This window comes from Acanthopagrus latus, chromosome 21 (genome assembly GCF_904848185.1).
Source record: "Acanthopagrus latus isolate v.2019 chromosome 21, fAcaLat1.1, whole genome shotgun sequence".
Classification (NCBI taxonomy): Eukaryota; Metazoa; Chordata; class Actinopteri; order Spariformes; family Sparidae; genus Acanthopagrus; species Acanthopagrus latus.
In genome coordinates, this window is record NC_051059.1 from 12021230 (window position 1) to 12041713 (window position 20484).

Below are 20484 nucleotides of genomic sequence, written 5' to 3' on the forward strand. Positions count from 1 at the left end.
AGTAGCATTTTCTTTTCTTTTTTTTTTTTTTGGTATTCAGTTGTGAGATGTTACTATCAAATCTATAACACTGCATGCAAACCGAAACATGCTTGAAATGGTTACGAGAGCAAATCAACTCTGCATTTTAACAGTTAATATCTTCTAGTTTGTGGATGAAACAAAAACATTCAGTTCTGTCATTGACTGGATTTTGTTAATATAATTTTCTTTTTTAAATAAACATGAGTCAAAAATGTTTGAAAAGCCAAAAAACCCTGTACATCTTTTTTTTCCCTTTACACTACAAATGTCAAGAAAAGTGGTCTTTATCAAAAAACTGTAGTATATGTAAAATAAAAACTTATAGAAAATTGAAATGAGTGCTTTAGTTTTTGCTTTCTTGTCAGTACCAGCTATTCTTACTAAAAGAGAAGTACAAATAATTTGAAACGTGACAGTGTGAAATCAAAACAAAAGTGTTTTTAATCAGTACATTTTTAAGCAGGGAAGGCAAAATCAGTCCACATTTTAAAAACGAAATATAGCCTCGATCCTGTTTGAAATTATTTTTGTAGCATTTTGTAAATATAAACGTGACATCATTCATCTTCGTAAACAAGAAGTAGGTGAACAAACAGAATGAGATGATGGGTAACAGTACGATGTAATCATTCAGGCCGATGTTCATGGTAAACTTAAGCTACGATGATTCATTATGTTAAAACTGCCAACAGAAGGAGAAATGTTTTGACCACAGTAACGTTTGGCTGATAAATAACGTTGCAAACAGTAATGAGGTAAACCTGTTGGAATTGGTGTTCATGTAGTTGGCTCAGTGTGTTAGTTATGGCTTCTTACAATGCTGCAGCTTACATTTTAAAGGGTGAGTTCACTCAAATAACTCAATAACTTAACTTTTGAACAGCAGTGTGTCTTTTTAGGAACAATATGTGTGTTTTCCTTCTCCACCCACAGTGTTAACTTACAGAAGGACTAACTTTTATTATAGACCATATTCACATGGCTGGCTTTTTCTCAGCTTGAATGCTCTGATGTTATGTTCAGAGGTCCTATAAATGTAAGGAAGTCTGACATATGGCTATCTTTCACTGCTTCTTAATTGATCAACAACTGAAAAGATGATAGCAAAGATCTTCAGACCATATTTAAAGGTAACCTAGAACACAGCAGTAAAAGATCCAAGCAAAAAAATGGCTGCCATGTGAATGTAGTCTAATGTCCTTGAACACAGTTTTTCTCAGTTGGATTTTTAAGGTCAAAAATCAATCTCAAAACTGTTGTTAAGGATTTTAAATGTTGTATTTTAAAGCCTTGAATCTGGGTGGGTTTTTCTATCCCTCCAGTTAAACTATCGAGCTGTCTGTAATTTAGGTGAACTGGCCCTTTAAAAGAGAAAAGATGAAGGAAATCCTAATAGTATCTGCTTCTTGAGACATCTGATGCATAGTTTAAAAAATGAGTTACATTTAAAGGAACAGTTTAAACTTATTGTATTAATGAGAAGATCAACAGAACTATCTTGGGTGTGTCAAAGGTAGAGCAGGAGATGGGAGGCGCTTATCTTAGCTTAGCATAAAGTGTGTAAGCTGGGGGGAGAGCAGCTACCCTGGCTCTGTCTGATGTTTACAATAATAAACCTGCCCTCACCTCTACAGTTGGCAAAATAGAGACTTCTTGTCACTGTGAGTTTGCCAAGAAACCAGCAAGTGTCTTAATTAGTGAACCTTAGAGGTGCTAGCACATGTATTTTTACACTTTTAAGAGAACAGGGTTAGCAGTTTCCCCCTGCTTCAAGTATTTATGCTAAGCTAACAGTGTCTGCTCGATCTGCTCATCTAACACTCTATCGATACTTCTGAAAAGATCGAAGCTGTTTATTTAACTAAAAATATGCGTGGGACTCAAAATCACTTTTTAACCATTTCATCATCTGAAGATAAAATTCATATTTAGCTTTTTCTACTGAAACTCTTAGATCAGCTCAGTTGTGATTCTGTGCTATCAAGTGTAAACAAGACAAATATCAATCTAACACACCTAAAGCCACAGGTAATTGAGAGTGCAGTTTAGTGACCACAGTGAGGAAATAATTAATCCAAGTAAAAGGTGCCAAAAGGGAGTGTGGTCTCTACTGTAATCATATAATCGTACCTTTTTGTAGTATCATTCAATTCTTGGCTTGCTCCTGTAAAACGTCTGAGTCTATTGTATGTGCTGCATCTGCCTGCGTTCTCAAAACCAGCTGAGATGTGAGTCGAAATCATAAACATCACATCTGAAGCTCTCGTGTCATCGTAACAGGTTTGGCAGATAAAGGCGATTTTCAAATATGCAGGATTTTACAGCAACAGTGATTACTTTGGTATTAGTGCATAGGTGCAGTTCTAGATACCAGAGCTGTATAATATGAGGAATATGTACACATTCTTTGATATATTAAGTAGAGTCATGTTGGGCAGCAGGATCAGGTTAGCTCGACGTCGAGCCCCTTCAGCAGAGGACACACTGCCTGCCGTCCTCCAGGAGACTGAAGTTTTCTCTGGTTTGAACCTCTCGAGGGACCTTCACCTCGACAGATCTGATGCATCAAGAGCTTACATCTGCATCTGTGGCGATTCAAACAAGAAAACAACCTTCCCCTTATGTAGGACAAAAACATGTGTCCATCAGACGTGTCAGTTCACCTCCCCAGAGACCAGCTGTGACCTACCACAAACCAGCTCCATGTCTCCTCCTGGTGGACCGCAGTATGAAAGGGAGCTCTTGTGTCTTGCAAATGTGCAAAAAGTATTTGACAAGTCAAAGACCCGTGTAGGTCTGAGTCCAACAGACCGTCCTCATCACATCCCAAACTCCATCCTCTGAGTGTTTATGATTGAGTGCCTTTTATCTGCGAGACACAGGAGATGTTGTTAGTGAGGTGAGTTAGCCTGGCTCAGTCCAAAGGTATCCCAAAAACCCCTGAGCTGACCTGCTGGAAGTCACTGCCCCCAGCCAGGAAACAGCCTGAAATATAACCCTCCATATGACCAGAAACTGATTTAAACAAGCTATAATTTGTAAACCAATGAATAAGCTTTAAAAGTGCTGTTAGGATTTTGTTACTTTTGGACAGGGCAAGCTGTTTTCCCCATGCATCTAGTCTTTATGCTAAGCTAAGCTAACCAGCCGCTAGCTCTTGTTTCACATCTAATATAAAGACATAAGAACGGTATCCATCCGCTCATCCAACTATCAGCAAGACACTGAATAATTTTGAATTACTTTCACTCAAATCAGACAAAACAGTTGAAGAAAATGTACCTTTCATCTTCTAAATCGTCTTTAACCTTTCAGCAGCATCTAAACGAGAACCTTGGAGGATAAAACAGAGCCAACATCAGAGGTCTGACAGAATGTTGCGTTTGTCGAGCTGCAGAAATGTGAGCACTGTCTCTTTCGTGTTACCTGTGACTGGTCGATCACCAGCCAGCGCTCTGTGCTCGTCTGCATGTCCTGTCCACTCAGAGGCTCCCGGAGTCGGACCTTCACTTCAACACGACCTCCTGTGGCCTTTCGACCATCCATCACCTGATGCGAGGATTAAAGTTACGGACATTTACGGGCTCGCAAGTCACCGACTGAGGATCTAGACTGACCTGCAACACTCCCTCCTGACTTTTATCACTCACCTCTACGATCTCCCTGATTTCACTCTGTGTCTCCAGTTTGTCCAGCTTCAGGAGGGCCGTCCCGATGGGCTTGTCGCTCCGCAAGAAACCACTGTGAGATGACACACAGCGACAACGTCACCACTGGAGTCCCCACACAGTAAAAACATACAGCTTATTTCTAGCTCCTCTGACATGAATGGAAGTAAAGTAACCTCTCCACAAAGATGAGAAAAGAAGCAACATATCTCGCTCCTTAACAGCAGGAAAAAATGTAACAGAAAGGCAAACTCGTCCGCTGTCGATGTGAAAATCCAATTTAAAAAAATCTGCATATACAAGCTAATTTCGCTGTGAAAGTGTCAAACGCTGCTTTCTTGTCAATAATGACGTAAGCGGGAGCCACTCATCAGACTATTTGTTGATGCATTAACAGGCACAGTGTGTACTTTCTGCTGCTCTCTAAATCAACAGTGAAATCAAAAGATACAGTTTGGTGTTGTACAGTTAGCATGGGATCATGGGAGTTCATCACCACCTTCCTTCCTCACTCTCTGACTCTCCCCCAGAAGTCGTGGTGACAGGCGACCAAATGAAACGCACCGTTTCCTTCAGCGCTGTGGCTGATTATGAGACTGAACTCTACACATTTGTTCCTGCAGCGTTTCTGTGACTCACCCTTTGTGCAGCAGCTCCAGTTTGATGCCTTTTGACGCCACCACCCTCCTGAAGCCGCGGTGGTTACGGTTTATTGACAGGGTGAAGCTCTGGTTGTACTCTGGTGAAAAGAGATGCAGCATTCTGAGACTTCACACACAAACTGTCTCAGGCAAATAAACAATAGATATGGCTTGATTTTTAATTTCTTTCTACCTGACATTCCAAAGGTATTAGTTTACAGACAACCCTTTTGTAAATTAAATCCACAAGGTGATTCAACATTCTTATCAACCTGTAATGGATTGGTAATTACAATTTTATATATTTTTAAAATTTACATATATAGAAAACATGGACATTTACAATAATACTAATAGTTCTTGTAGGATCACATGTATTAATGACTTTTGTGTCCATCCCTTTGAAACTTAATTATGTTCTGATCCTCTACTTTAGACAAACTGACAAGAAAAGTAATGGTAGATAACTAGATAGTACTTTCGTGATAAATTATAAAATGCAAACTTAAAATAAAAACTTTTCACATCTATTTGGAAGGAAAAACTGCAGATCTACATCGTTGATACAAACATGACACATAAATCTACAGCAATGTTCCTGTCTCACCTGGGGAGTTTGTGTTCTTGATGACTGCTGTTTTATGTTTCTGCGGCTGCTCCTGGTGGCAAAAACAGGAAAGCAAACACTTTAAAGAGAGAAGTCGCCTGTATGAATCGTCACAGCAGCCCGAGGTGGCCTTGAAAACGACAGTGAGATGACGCCTCTCACCGTGCTCGGGTACGGGAAGTCAAACTTGACGTAGGCATCCAGATCGTTTGTTTGGATTCCTGAAGGAGAAAGTTCACCACAAAGCATCAGCCAGCATGTGCTTCTCCTTAAAATCCTGACTGAATTTGAAAGATTAGATCAATAAAAATTGTTCAGCATGTTGTTCTAGCAACAACGAAACCAAATTCACAACACAGAAAGTTAAAAACAACTGTAGATCTCCTGAAAGTGTTTCAGTATTTTAGTATTTACCACTCGGAGCAGGAAGATTCATCCCTTTGACGATAACAACAACCATGTCAGTGCTGCTCAGATCTGGAAATATCCTGAAATGGAAAGGAAGAAGAAAATAGAAAAGACAGAACAAGAAAAGACAGAGAAAAAGCTATGAGGGATTAACTGCTGTGGCATCGATGCGAAGTACAAACACAGTTGAATCCAAAAAGAAAGAGAACTTGAATCAGAGGTGACGGGGGGCTCTGCTCTGGAGCAGAGTTATATCAGTTCTTATAGTTTCATGAATACCTACCCTACCTTCAAATCTGAGTAAAATGTTAGTTAACTTTGAATTTGCAGTGTAATCTAACAAACAAGTGCCCACCTGACAGTGTGAAACGACCTTTCCTCAAAGTGATGTTTAGGAGCAGGCAGACCTCTCGACTGGGCCAGCTTCAGCACCTCCAGGCTCTTCTTACAACTCTCCGCCATCTTCTCAAACCTGCAGCGAGGACACACACACACACACACAAAATTGATAATTGATTAATTTTCTAAAATCCAAACAGATCAACAGTTTATTTGTAATGAGCTGCAGCTATGGTCCACTATTATAAGAGAGTTTGTAGTTTTCTATATGAATTTAATAAAAAAAAAAAAAAGCAGGTTCCTGTTTACTTTGTTGTTTCGGTGACGTTCCCCAGGTGTGTGAATTGCTTGGAGTGAGTCATACATTTCTAAAAGAAGGAAAGAAAACTCAGAAATCTCAAAGAATATGTTGTATTTACAGTGTGACAAGAACAGCACAGAGCAGCCAGAGTGGGAATCTATGTGCTTTTTTAGCTTCAGAATTTGGAAACTTTGTTACAGTTTCTTCAGTGGAAGATCTGAACAGGATGCGGGCAGAGACAATGGAACTAAAAATGTTGAAAGTAGTTTACTCGTAAGACAGAAGGCTTTAGTTTGTTTTGTAAATGCTAAAATGGTTGTATTTATACACTGGTTGGTTTTATAACTAGTAATTCATGTTTACAAATTCTGAACTTTGTAAAAAATTAAAATTATCTCTTTTTTCAAAATCCTGTTTCAATTCTGTTTCCTTTTAATACTAGTTTAGTTCAATGACCACATTTGCCCATAAAGATGATCAAAAATAAATTGTATTTACCCTGATAATAACCTGCCTGGATTGAATATGATGCTCTTTTAAACCTCGATCTTTAAAAGTTTCACATTTAAATTTGGAAAGTATTACATCATGACAAAAGTTTCTCAAAAAGTTCATAAAAATGATTGCCATAAAAAATGACTGTATGAAAGATAAAACTATATCTGTGTATTTATATATTTGTATCAAATTATGCAGCAATAACACACTTTTCTGGACACGACAACATCTGCAATCATCTGTATTTACCTCATACTGCTCTTTGAGGATCTTGGCCAGTTGAGTGTAAACCTGCTCTGCCTTCTCCGAGATCTGCACGTCACTGTGATGAACCAGGATGAAGTCTTCATCTTCGTCACCAGGGGGCGACGGCACCTACAGACACAGCACAGAGAGGGTTGGCCACAGTGGAGCAAAATGTTTCTATTTTCATGTTTTAATCCAAGCGCTGCCCTGGTAAGCAACTTTAGATGGCTCAAAAGATTGCTTGTCATTACTTATAAACTAAAAATCTCTAAATGAATTTTTTTCAGCAAAATATTTTATGCCCCTGCGTCCACTGACACAGTATAAAAAAGTTAAACTTGACTTATTCTACTTTTGTAAAATGTGTATTATAAAAACTGTGTGACATTTTTAACTACTGAAACAAAAACTAATAGTAAATTTGTTAACAACGTAACAAAAGTTACAACAATCATAATCAGAGGAAAAAACATACTGACTTGAGACGGATCTCTGCCTATCCACTGACTGAATGAAGTGTATTTCTGACACCAAACTGGGTTTTGGTAAATCATACGCAGAATTCCTTGTCTGTCAGAGTGAATCTCCTGTCTGCTCACCGTGCTGATGTCCACATTTCTGCCGCTGCGTGCCGCTTCGATCATGGAGTCGAAGCCCTTGGCGGTGCGGAGGAAAACCTTGGCCTGCTCCATGTCGTTCTTCTGCTTCGCCTGCAGAGCTGCCTTCATGTACTGCTTCTTCCTGCCCTCCAGGAACTCCAGCTGTTGAACCGCTGGAGGGACGAAGATGATGTAGTTTGATGTAAAGCAACTGTAAACAACTTTAGCAGCTGTAGTTTTCAATAAGTACAACACTGACTTATTTTTGGGGCCCATGTCAATACCAGTATGAAAGCTTTCATCCCAGGACTGCACTTTCTGTCAATATTAGCTTTGAGCTTAACTTAAGAGGGCTGAACTGAGTGTCTTAGAGTGTTTTGGAGGATATGTTGTTTGTTTTTCAGACTGACCGGTTGGTGAGAGTCCTTCCCTGGTCGCTGTTCTGTCAGGTGAGGCTGAAGGAGTCCTTTTCCTCCTGTGGCCTGCCGCGGGGACATCTAAAGTGGGCTTTTTCGGCTCTTCTGGAGCAGCAGGCTTAGACTGAAACACAAAGACACACACACAGACACACACAAAAAAAAAAATCAAATATCATTGATTTATCCACAAAAACTTAAATAAATACAAATGATCATGATGCCAGCCCACCTCCTCTTCCTTTTCCTCCTCATCATCATCTGCTATTTCCACATTATCAGTGGAGGCAAGCTTGTCAGCTGCCACCAGAGCAGCAACGAATCCCTGCTCAGCTCCTGTCGCCTTCTGGCCGGGGATTGGAGGAAAACCTGAAAGATGAAAGCAAATTCTCATTCTGACCATCAAATGACAGCATCTAGTCAAGCACATGTCTCGATGACAGTGCAGACTACCACTCCAGGACTGCAGAACCAGAAACACAATCAAACCCAGATTTACAGAGCTAAGCGCATCTTGGAAGCTACACCATCAACTTATAAACCTGGATCGCAAAATGATCTCACCAGGCGGAACAGGCAGCTCCTCAAAGTTGACATCTTTTCCTAATTTGTGAGCTCGGATGGCACTCTGGTATTGCTGCAGGAGGAGAGAGGTTGAATATTCAAACACAGCAGAGCAAATGCTAATATTATGGAGTAAAAGGAAAAAAGATCTGTTGCAAGAAATACATTGTTTTCAGTCATTGTTTTGGTTATATTCATTCGTATATATATTTTTAACATTTAAATATCATACACATGACAAATTTTGGTAATAGTGTCATTAAAAATGATTTCAACATAGACACATAAACTTTCTGACAAAATAAGCTATAAAAAGATGAGAATTCAGACTCATATTTTGTTATAATGTGCCAACTTAATTCAATTTATTACATCAGTAAGTATTCTGTAAAGGAAAAAAAAAACATCAGAGGAGAGTGTGTCCTTGTACCTTGGCAATACGGTCGTGCATTCGGGCCTTGCGGTCGTCTCCACTGGCTTTGGCCTGATTGGACGCCTCCACGTATTTGGCTCGTCTCTGCTCGAGAGCCTCCAGCACATCTTTGGGAGCAGCGGGGGCTGATGGGGCAGCAGGAGCTGAGGGAGTGAGGAGACGATGTTCAAAGTGTCGAAGAGCTTCGAAGTGAAGCTGTACTTAGGGACTTAGCTAAATGCTAACACTAGCATACTAATATGCAAAGAAGAAGACAGTGACTACATATAGTTCATAAACGTTGACATCATTATTATTATTATTACCTGGAGCTGCTGCAACAGGTTGGGTGACCTCTATGTTTTGCCCAGATGAAGGTTCCTTCACTGGAGCAGAGCCTCCGCCTGCACCTAATAACATGAGATAAATACAAAACAAAAGATTCTGGACAAATTGTTTCTATTGTCTATACCTCTTCAAAATACAATCCAGGGTTTGTACTATAAACAAACTAGTTAAAATAGTTATGGCGGATGGGTCTTGGGCAAGAACAAACACCATTAACAATTTTGTTAATTTCACAGGGAATAATGCACAGATCTTGATGAGAAAAATTCAAAGAAAAATTAAGATCTAGTGTATTTTAATGTTTAATTTGATATCAAATCGGGTTTGAATGAATTAAAGTGGATTGTTGGGTCTCCACTGAGCGTAATTCTAGCTGTTAAGCACCTTGTGGATTCTGCCGATAAAAGAGATACATTGTTAATAAAAACATGTTGTAGCACTATTTCGATGATGATATTGTGATTACCATAACACTAAAAAGTAGTGAAATGCATCACTTTAAAGGCAAAAATGGCACCGAACAGTCACGTTATGTCTATGTCTAACTGTTTCTTCTAATGATGCATTCAGTTTTTAGGGAAATCCTATAGTATCCGAGTAACAGCGGGCTAATATAACACTTACATATTCGATAGCTTGTGTGTTGTAGCCAAAGCCATAGGCTGTTGCATTTATAATGAGAGAGCCATTAGCAATGGCTAACTTGTATTGATTTATCTTTCAGAGCCAGACACACACAATGTTTGTATTGCATTTAAGTGCAGTAAATTGATCAGCCGTCTCAGGACTCATTGTTTGCATCAAGTCTTGGGGGAACATACAGAGTGCATCTGAACAGATGTACACTCCACCAGCCTCCACCACAACCAGTGTTCCTCACCCTGTCCTGGAGATGGAGGAAGGCCACTCAGGTCGACTGCTTGACCTTTCTCCAACGCCTCAATCACTGCGTCGAACCTCTGCACAAGAAAATACCAGAACCCCAAACTCAGTCAGACATAATGATGGTCTTTGTCAACTGCCAAATTGTTTGCATGTCTCACATACTTGAGCGTGAAATCCTGCAGTCAGAAACTGTTGCAGCAGACTCCGACAACAGACCACACAAATTATGACGTGTGACTGCATATTAGTATTAGTAGTAGTATTAAACATAAATTAAAAAAATAAACATCTCAGGTGGTTTAGTTTCATGGCTGTTGTCTGGTATATACACTTACACAAGATGTTGATTAAAAATAATAAAATAGATAAAAGACTATAATTCTGAACAGGAACAAGAAAAAAGAGAAATGGGATCATTTTCTTAGCAATAATCCTGCCAGGCATCAGGTTAGAAACACAATCTGTCTGCCGTTATCATCATCATCAAAAATAAACCACATCACATTCCTTCTGCTTAGCAAAACAGTTTGAATGCTGCTCCAGGTCCAAGTAAAAATAAAACTTTGTTATGTGCATCTAACTCATAACAATGTTAGCATTCTTAAAACCTAACAACAAAATTTTCATTCAATAGTCAGTTGAAGCGCAGCAAACATATTTTATTTAATTCTAAGGAGAAGACAAGACTGTTTTCATCTGCTGACTGCATGTTGCCAAGCTAAAAAAAAAAACCTAAATATATAACATTTGGTATCTAAACATTTTAAAAATGACAAAATCCTTGTGAACCAGATACTAAAAAGGACACAATGCTCACAGTTTTATCAGTTACTGCACAGTTTTTTCTTTAACACTGTTGCAAAACTATTATTCACTGAGCAAAAAATTCTGGCACACAACACGGGATTCAAATTTATGTAAAACACAACCCTGCTCATTCAAATTTCTGCACAAGAGCCACTGACTTGACTTTAAACAAATCACTCTGGTTGGGAGTCAGGTTTTGGAGGTTTGGAGTTTTTTTTTTTTTACTCGCCTTGCTGGTCCTGAAGTGAAGCCGAGCTTGCTCCAAGTCTCCTTCCTTCTTTGCTCTCAGAGCTGCCATCTTGTATTCTTTCTGCCTCTCTATGAGCATCGCCTTGCTTTCCTCATTCGCTGTGGATTCATGGGACAAAAAAAAAGAACAATTACCAGAGTGAGAGGCCACATTCATCACATTTTGAGAAGCGAGAGAACAATTCAACATATCTGTCACTGAAAAAAAAAATTCATACTAGTAATAGTTACAAACTCAGCTATAACCCTGATTCCAAAAGTTAAGAAACCAATAATGTGAAACCAGATTTCACCAATTTGAAAACAAACTGTGTTTACCGACAAAGATTTTACAAACTGTTCCTGAGCCCATATAACAATATCCTTTATACAATCATGTGTTTTACAAAGTGAACGAGAATTTAAATATAAGCTGAACGCATTCTATCATTTATACCCAGTATGACAACTGATACAAGTTCACATTATCCAACTCACACGGACCATCTGTCTGAGGCTGGCCGGCAGGTTCCTCTGGAGACGGGACGCTGCTCAGAGTGGGATGGGCTGAGGTTGCTGACTGCTCTTCTTCACTGCTGGGTGTGACAATCTCTGGTACCAACTTCTCCTTCTCATCAGAGGGACTGGATTCGGGGCGTGAGGGAACAGGGGGAGCCGGTCGTTGGGGAACAGCAGGACGAGAGGCGGCACTCGGGGCTCCAGTGGCAACAGGAGGAGGGATCTCTGCCTCGTTCACAGGTCTTCCTTTTTTCACAGCAGCTAACATCGTTTGCAGAGTCTGTAGAGAGTAACAGTCATCAGTATAGGACATCTGAGTACTGCTTGTGTAATGAAGGATGATGAAACGAGAAAATGAGCAAAGCTCAGCAAGTATGAGTTTTGAGTATTGATTTACTAGATAAAAAACAGCGTGATGTCTTTTCATTTGCAGATAAACCTTGTGATCAGACACATGGATGCCAACAGATTGTGTTTCTACAAATCTGAAGCTTCTGGGCATATTTAAAGTTCCTCACATATCAAACCCTCAGCAAGAAAAACTTTTAAGCTGAAAAACTGCTTAATCTCCTAAATAAATAAAACTTCAGTTTGGGAGTTGAAAAGTGGTACTCGGCCAATAGAAATAACAGATAATACAATAAAAGCTGGGAGGCCTTCTTGACAGAGAGATTAATATTGATGTATTAACATAATATTGATCTTTATAACGGGTGCCTCATTAGAAGCCACTTAAGGCTACCTAAGACAAACATTTACTTTCATCATTCATTACTTTGTCATAAAAATATCAATCAGTATTCAAAAAGCCTAAGATGACGTCCTTAAATGTCCTGTGTTGTCCAAAACCCGAAGATATTCAGTTGACTGTCAAAGAGGAGCAAATAAACCAGAAAATATTCACATTTAAGAAGCTGGAATCAAAGAATTTTTACTTTTTGAATCAAACAATGACTTAAAACAACCGATTTTATTGCTGCAGCTCTGGTACAAACAAATCTGTGTTTCATGTTATCCCATTACATAAAATGTGCCATATTTTATCAATAATGGACAATAGTCCACAGTGAGCTAAAACAAAAGTTTCACTCACCTTCAGGCCACGATCGTATCTTCGGGCCTTGGATGTCTCCCCTGCAGTCTTGGCATTTTGTAAGGCCGTCTTGTACATGGCAACTCTCTCCTCCAGGGTGTGTTGGAGGCTGCCTGGCGCTGCTGAGGAAACCTTTACTTCCTGCTGCTGCTGTACCAAAACAACAGGCAGGTACTGTCAACATCATCTGAAAACAGCTGGTAAATCTATGCTAGGTCAAGAGATTACTTGGCACACAAAACTGTGGGATGTTAAGTATTTGTCCAGGATGAATAATAGGAGGAAAAAATAATAGACTGATTGCAGTTTTTCACATCTAAATCTCATCATTAATTGCTTGTTTAAAATACTAGCCAAAATATCTTAAGTATCAGGAAATGTGTTGACAGGAACACGCAGACTTACCTCACAAGCATATATTCTATCAGTCATGTTGCAAAATAAACAACTATTGTTCGGAGATACTTATACACAAAGTATACCTCTGCCCTTTACCAACAACAGCTAAACCTCTCCACCATTTGACAGTATTCTGTTGGCCAGTAGCGTCAGTTACAATGCTGGCAGAGAGTAAGCAGCATGCATTGTACCTGCAGCGGTGGGGACTCTGGTGTTTCAGCTTGAGAAGACTCAGCAGTGTCAGAGGACGGGGAGGAAACAGTTACAGGATCATCAGCCTCCCCCTCGCCCACCACTTCCTGTAGCTCTGCCTGATGAGGAAAAATACAGCAACTGATCAACAGCCAGCATTGATTGTTCATACAAGGCTGGATTTGAGAAGTGTGAGACAAGTTTTCCATTTGACAGTTTGGTTTAATGTGCAGTTGTTTGACAATCGAAAGTCCTCTTATCAAAAATATGTAGGTGAAATTAAGGCTCTTCAAATCAATAAATGAACAGTCTGATTAAACTGTAATGTATGACCCAGAAAAAAACATTATTTTGCACACCAATAAAGCTGTTTTTTTCTCCTGCTTCTGTATCAAGGTTGTCAGAAATGAGACTTCTGATGATTATCGTAGCTAATTAGACTAATACATCACTAATACCACTACAGCACACCTCTTCCTGTCCAGCTCAACTTTGCACTGACTAAGAACTGATTCTGCTCCCACTGTTTAACTAGTTTGAGAGGAGGTTCATTGCCTGAAGCCAGGCAACATCATAGCAATAACATCATCTTTGTGGTTACAAAATCTGTCAATCACCACAAGAATACAGTACATCAGCAGCCAGAAATGTTTGCTTTTATCTCCAACAGGCTTGACTACTGTAACGCGATCTCAGTAAAAATTCGCTCAGACAGCAGCAGCTAATTCAGAATGCTGCTGCCACACTTAGGCCGAGAAAGCGGAAAACATCACTCCAGTTCTCAGATCTCAGCACTGGCTTCCTGTGTGTCTTGACTTGATTGCTACATTATGCACCATCCAGACCTCTCTGTCTGAGACAGGCCTGTTTGTATGAGCCAAACCATAAATCAATATTCATCTCTAAACATAGAGAAGCTGCATCTCAAATTTATGCACAACATATGTGGAACAAATCCCTAAAACTTGGTCCAGCTCTTTACTTTCTTTTAAATCAATGCTTAAAAATGTAGGCTTTCTGTTTGCCATTTACCCATATCTTGCACTTGAATTGTAATTTCCACTCATTTTTTTTCTACTGTAGTACTTACAGTAGACATGCTTATATGCAGTATGTGTGTCTCTTTCACCATGCAGTCAAAAATGTGACATGCTAACACTGGGATTACTCTGGGGATTACTGTAAGCACTCATCCTTGAATGAATCCATAAAGTAGCAAATTCATCAAACAGAAAACGAAGGACTTCGAAGAGAAACCTGAAATCTAAGCAACAACAAAAACTCTGCTATGGGGCAGATAAATACAGAACACTAACCAACAGATCTTCATCATCTTCCAGATTAGCATCATCTTCATCATCATCCATGTCTCTCATACACTCATCAGCCATTCTGGCGATGTCTTCCATGGGTAGCGGGCCTGCAACACAAACATGATGCCATGTATTAAACTGGGTTTGCATACGAGATCAATAACAAATATTAGATTGTAATGTAGTAATAATGTAAATGTCAACAGTGTCACTGGAAAAAAACATTTTCCCACGATAACAAACATGAGGAAACATTTCTTGGTCACGTTGTTGCAGGAGGTTTTCAGCAACTCACGTGTATCAAGATATTCTATATGGCCAAATGTAAGAGGATTCAACGAAGGTGTCCACACATACACACACGTGTGTCATGTGCAGCAGCCGAGTACAATAAAACTGTAACTGTACCTCTCTAGGGACAAACAATAGTGTTGTTTGCTGTATTGTTTGTATTTTCCTAGATGCCAGTGCGAGCTTGACACATCATACTGTGTTACTGTAAAAAGGGAAATAAATTAAAAGGAAAACCTAACACTGTTAGGAGACCTTTGGGAGATGAATATAACAGTTTGAGGGATGTCTGTGTTACAAAAGAGATGTACCTAAAGAAATGTTTTTATGAGTTAAGTGTGGAAGAACTGCACCAGGCGCTCACATTAACACCTCTGGAATGAATTGAAACACAGACCGCGAACCAGAGTGGTGCTCGGCAGCTGTAATGCTGCTGTGGCTGAATGTGAATAAATAGGCCATGGTGATTTAGAGGTGTGCTTTTCAAACATTTTGCACTGAAAATCTCAAGGCACACCTCTGTGATGTCCAGTCACTTGAGTTGATTTTTATCCACTAATGTCCAATCAAATTGGATAAAGGACTATATTACTAAATGATAAACAAGTGACCTTCTGATTACTCGACTACCCACTCCACTTCCTGAGCTACAGCCGCCCACATTACTACTACTTATATTTATTGACTAAATGACTTATATTCACAAAATGATTCAAAATTTAAATAGAAAGAGCAGCACGTGCATCTGAACCAGACACTTGCCTCACTGCACACAATGTGGGAACATATGAGTTAGAGGTTTGGATTTAGAACATCATTTTTTAATCATGCAATGCATGTATTGATGAGTCCAACACATCAATTAGCTCATTGCATATACTGTGTATTAGGGCTGCACAATTAATCGAATTTTAATCACGATCACGATTTTGGCTGCCACGATTAAATTAAGATGATCGTCGGCGATTTTAACATTTAAAAAGCGAGCTCTGTTGCATGTCAAATCAAGCACTTTCTCAACCAACCACCAGGGGGCGACCGATAGGTTTGGGCATCATTACGTTGCCTAAACCGCAAACGAGCGAGCCCTGCAGGCAGCAACGCCATTTTCAAATGATTTGTGAGAGAGTGAGGCGCAATGTCGGGGGCAGGAGACACAAGTGCGCTAGCACCGACTGGAGACGAGGAGCCGCTGGTGCCTCGTGAAGCAGCAAAATCTACTGTGTGGAGTTTTTTTGGATTCAGGGCAAGTGATATTGACCAAAAGGACGTGATATGTAAAGAGTGCCACAGAGTTGTTTCCGCGCCAAAAGGCAACACAACCAATTTATTTAACCACTTGAAAACACACCACAAACAAAAATATGATGAATGCATGAAGGCCAAAGCTAACGCTGGTCCACCAAATCCCCGTCAGTGTCCAGCGCCAACCCAGACAACCATTACAGCAACTCTGCACCGGGCGACACCGTATCCATCCACCTCTCAAAGACACGCTGAAATAACGGATGCAATAACGTTTTATTTGGCCAAAGACATGTGTCCAATAAGTACTGTAAGTAACAAAGGCTTCAAAAGCATGGTCAAAATACTGGACAAGAAATACGTGATCCCCTCGCGCAATTATTTCTCCAAAGTGGCATTGCCTGCACTATATGAAAAATGTCGGGAGGAAATAGAGAGGGAAATAACAACAGTCGAGTATTTCGCAACTACGACTGACCTATGGTCCAGCAGAACAATGGAGCCGTACATGTCCCTGACAATTCACTATATTGATGATGATTTTACAATGAAGAGTCGGTGCTTGCAGACGTCATTCTTCCCACAAGATCACACAGGAGAAGCTATAGCCCAGGGACTGCGGGAAGCACTGGCCTCTTGGAGCCTGCGAGAGGAGAAACAAGTCTGCATCACCACAGACAATGGATCTAACGTCATCAAGGCAGCTTCTCTAAATAAATGGATGAGGCTCCAGTGCTTTGGCCATAGGCTCCATCTAGCAATTGGTGAGTAGGACAAATAAAAACAAAAAGTACACATAACTGAATTGTACATATATGTATTCTGTGCTAATATGATGGAGATTGGTCATCATATGTGTAGGCATTTTTTAAATTTTAAATAAATTAACATACAAATAAGTGAATAAATAAATAAATAAATAAACAAGTGATTGAAATAGCATAACATCTGTGCATCTTAACTGACCAAAATTTTACTGTGCTTGTCTATCTATTTATGTACAGTTTTTGGCCTTTTATTTCATGTGATGCTGGAACAAACTAATTTCCCTCCTCTGGGATCAATAAAGTTCAATTCAATTCAATCAAATCCAATCTTAAAACAACACATGAAAATAAAAGAGCAAGTGTATGCAAGGTTTTGTTCTGTTTTAATTATGAATCTCATGTTCTTTTACAGAGAATGCAATGAAAGATCCTCGCATTGACCGTGCAGTAGGGATCTGCAAAAAACTTGTGAGCAGTTTCTCCTACAGCTGGAGGCGTAAAAAGGAGCTAGCACGGGCTCAGAAGGAGCTGAAGCTTCCAGAACATGGGCTGAAGACAGAATGCCCCACAAGGTGGGGGTCAAGACAGGCAATGATTGAAAGAGTCCTGGAGCAGCATAAGGCCATCTCTCAAGTTTTGTCTTCTGACAGAAAGTCCAGACATCTCCTCCCATCATGGCAGGACACTGAGATCCTCGAAGCCATCTACAAATCCCTCCACCCTTTGACTGAGTTTACTGATGCACTGTCCAGTGAGAAGTATGTCAGTGTTTCTTTTGTGAAGCCAGTCCTCCACCTCTTCACTTCCTCCATCCTCAAAGTGAACGATGATGATCCAGAGCTCACAAACACCATCAAGACAAAAATCCTAACTTACCTGGAGGAAAAATACAAGGATCCCGAGACACAAGACCTGCTCAACCTGGCTTCTGCTTTGGATCCCCGTTTCAAGCTGCGATACACAAGTGAGGACAGGGTTGCACCGATCCAAGCCAGACTTATGTCTGAGATGGCTGCATCTCTGAGCATGGTAAGTAATAATTGTAGATACTTGGATATAAACCATTTATTATGAATTCAAGAAACTAAGTGAATTAAAATGTGCTAAAAAAAAAAAATAATTCATGTGCTGTCTGCAATCTAGATTCTGAATGTGGTTGTCAAAAATATTTATTATATATTTACAAATATATTAGAGTAAATTTGTTATTCATATCTTATTTACCATGCACTTTTCAAGGAGCAGGGCCCAAGTGATGGTGGGACTGCAGACATGGCAGAGGATGATGCACCCAGCACATCCAAGAAGAAGAAGACCTTGGGGAGCTTCTTCAAGATCACTGAGAGAGCCAGACCAACCCATCCTCCTCAACAAGCTCTAGCCACTGAGCTTCAGTCGTACCTGCAGTGTGCTGACCTGGACAGTGAGGAGAACCCACTGGACTGGTGGAGGGAACATCAGCGAGTGTACCCACGGCTGTCAAAGCTGGCCAAAAAATATTTGGGTATACCCGCAACAAGTGCCCCTTCTGAGAGGGTTTTCAGCACCGGGGGGAACATCGTGACTTGCCTTCGGTCTTCGTTAAAGCCTGAGAGTGTTGACAGGCTGGTGTTCCTGGCTAAAAATCTGTAGGCCTGCTGTATGGTAGTAGGTTCCATTTGTGCCTTTCCTGCAACTGTTCGCAACTGTCTGTTTACAAACTGTTTGTTTGCACTTTATAATTGCATTTTGCAATAGAATATTGCTTTCCTTTTGTTTCAATTTGAAGAGTTGTTTGTTTGAATAAGAGAGTGCAATAAAAAGGTATGTTTTACCTAACATAATGAATAATCGTGATTAATAATCGTGATTACAATATTTATAAAAATAATCGTGATTAGCATTTTGGCCATAATCGTGCAGCCCTACTGTGTATCTGAGGTCAGCTTATGTCAGAATGAAATGAGATCTTTCTCTTCTGATTGAAACCAAAACAAAACTACACAGTGCACCTTTAACTGATACATCATTATTTAATCTTTTGAACTGTCAATATATCTGTATCTATAAGACTATAGTGTTACTGACTGGAGGCATAGGAATGCCGACACATCATCGGCCCTGAACTTCATGCACATATTAGTAAAATTATAATAACTAACAGTTATTATTAGTTTACAGGGGTTGTGTACCAACATCCGTAAGAAGAATCATAACCACTGTACTCACTTTTCCCCTTCGGCTTGGCTTTCCCACCAGCAGCAACTTTATCTCCAGTGATAGCAGCAAATTCAGCCTCCAAGTCCGGGTCGTCCAGATTCCCCTCCATGCCCATCATCATCTCCTCAGGGTCCAGCTCCACGAACAGACCCATCTGAAACCAGGAAGAGGCGAAGATAAACTTCACCCTGTAACAGCTGTTGCCGAGAGAAAACGTTACACGTATCTAACATGGACGTTTCTCGGTGATGTTGTTGTTACCTGCTTGGCTGCAGCAGCGCCCTGGCCTCTGGGCTGCGGGGCTCTCTTCTTCTTACCAAACATGTTGTTGTTGTTGTTATTGTGGCTTGCTGCCGTTTATCAAGCCCCTGAGCGACACTCCAGTGATCCAAACTGCACACACACAAACACATATGCATGAACAAAACCGGTTTCCTGTTGTTTCCTTAAGTCATCGGTCTGGTCGCAGTAGTTAAAATCATGTGAGCGGTTGTCAGGTGGCTCCTAGCAGACAGCGGCTGGTAACGAGCTGACAGCCAACTGACGGTGACGTTAGCCCAGCGGCTAGCTGTTAGCTAACCATGTTTCCTGACTCTCTAATTCGGAAAGTTTGTTCACGGGCAAGTAGACGACATTTTCTGCCACTGTTGCGAAGCGTTCGGGAGAGTTTTGGCTAGCTTTAAAGGCGTGTGTGTCCTTACCTGCTCGTTCACCACTTCATCAGTTAGTTTTCAGAGGAACAGTTTCATTTCTGTGGTTTGACATGGTAATGGATTTGTTTGAATACGCATGCGCAGAGAGAGGGAGCGTCCGAGGTCAGTGAATACGTTTATCCCTGAGTCCTGTCTGCCAGGCGGCTCTGCCTGACAAATTCTGGCAAAAAGCGAATTAACTTATTTTAAATGACTTTTTAAAACCTACTTTTATAAACCTGATTTATATGAAGTCATCTTTTTCACTGAAATTTGAATCTTTCCATCATTCATTCCTTCTACTGCTCTTAGTCAGCTTATCTGTTTTTAATTCATCACTTGTGATGTCTTTTTTCTCACATCCTCTATTGCTTTTATTTGTTATTTTTACTGTATTTATTGTTATTTATTCCTGTGACTACTCATAATCTTTTTAATCTGTTTTGAATTCCTTTGGTGGGATGTTGTCTTCCTATTATCGTTATCTAGAAACAACTAAACTAAAATGAATGGAATAAGAGTAAAAAGTGAAGTTGTACTGGTTTCATCTTCTACGTCATCCTCAAAGGAAACACCAGGAATCAGTGCAATGAAAATCCAGCACTAAATGTCACAAATCAATAAGCTACAATACACAAAAATGTGTTGCTGACATATGCCAGACATCTGTTTTTTAGTATACACGATCACCATGATCACCAAGTATTCAGTATTTCATATCAGTAGAATACAAGTTTAAACAATAGAATAATTTAAGCTTTTGAAAAAACACACAATTTGTGT

The 20484-nt window shown here is 40.0% G+C and overlaps 2 protein-coding genes across 8 annotated transcripts; one reads left to right on the top strand and one right to left on the bottom strand.

Moving 5' to 3' along the window:
- Window positions 1-442: 442 nt before the first annotated feature.
- cc2d1b (coiled-coil and C2 domain containing 1B) lies at window positions 443-19813 on the bottom strand. Of its 7 annotated transcripts, none has more exons than XM_037082917.1 (26): window positions 19711-19813; window positions 19271-19402; window positions 19019-19163; window positions 14511-14614; window positions 13194-13313; window positions 12604-12750; window positions 11496-11790; window positions 10993-11111; window positions 9952-10030; window positions 9050-9133; window positions 8742-8887; window positions 8312-8384; window positions 7980-8116; window positions 7742-7871; window positions 7332-7504; window positions 6736-6861; window positions 5997-6055; window positions 5704-5820; window positions 5355-5428; window positions 5103-5161; window positions 4941-4992; window positions 4332-4431; window positions 3675-3765; window positions 3451-3573; window positions 3307-3357; window positions 443-2893 (listed from the first exon to the last, which is right to left on the bottom strand). In XM_037082917.1, exons 2-25 carry the CDS (start codon window positions 19331-19333, stop codon window positions 3346-3348), a joined length of 2628 nt encoding a protein of 875 aa, XP_036938812.1. In that variant the 5' UTR covers window positions 19334-19402; window positions 19711-19813; the 3' UTR covers window positions 443-2893; window positions 3307-3345. The 7 variants fall into 7 exon arrangements, with proteins under 7 accessions (XP_036938812.1, XP_036938809.1, XP_036938807.1 ...); XM_037082914.1 differs by having other exon boundaries at window positions 5103-5221; XM_037082912.1 differs by having other exon boundaries at window positions 5103-5221; window positions 11490-11790.
- LOC119010627 (E3 SUMO-protein ligase ZBED1-like) lies at window positions 15595-18692 on the top strand. The gene is made up of 3 exons (XM_037082918.1): window positions 15595-16807; window positions 17223-17839; window positions 18050-18692. Exons 1-3 carry the CDS (start codon window positions 15937-15939, stop codon window positions 18440-18442), a joined length of 1881 nt encoding a protein of 626 aa, XP_036938813.1. The 5' UTR covers window positions 15595-15936; the 3' UTR covers window positions 18443-18692.
- Window positions 19814-20484: the final 671 nt, after the last annotated feature.

Coding starts and splice junctions, on each gene's coding strand:
- LOC119010627 (XM_037082918.1), top strand. CDS start 15,937: ATGTCGGGGGCAGGAGACACAAGTGCGCTAGCACCGACTGGAGACGAG. Junction 16,808..17,222: donor TAGGCTCCATCTAGCAATTG/GTGAGTAGGACA, acceptor GTTCTTTTACAG/AGAATGCAATGAAAGATCCT. Junction 17,840..18,049: donor TGGCTGCATCTCTGAGCATG/GTAAGTAATAAT, acceptor GCACTTTTCAAG/GAGCAGGGCCCAAGTGATGG.
- cc2d1b (XM_037082911.1), bottom strand. CDS start 19,333: ATGTTTGGTAAGAAGAAGAGAGCCCCGCAGCCCAGAGGCCAGGGCGCT. Junction 11,112..11,489: donor GCCTCAGACAGATGGTCCGT/GTGAGTTGGATA, acceptor ATGAATCCACAG/CGAATGAGGAAAGCAAGGCG. Junction 9,134..9,951: donor TCCTCCATCTCCAGGACAGG/GTGAGGAACACT, acceptor TCATGTTATTAG/GTGCAGGCGGAGGCTCTGCT.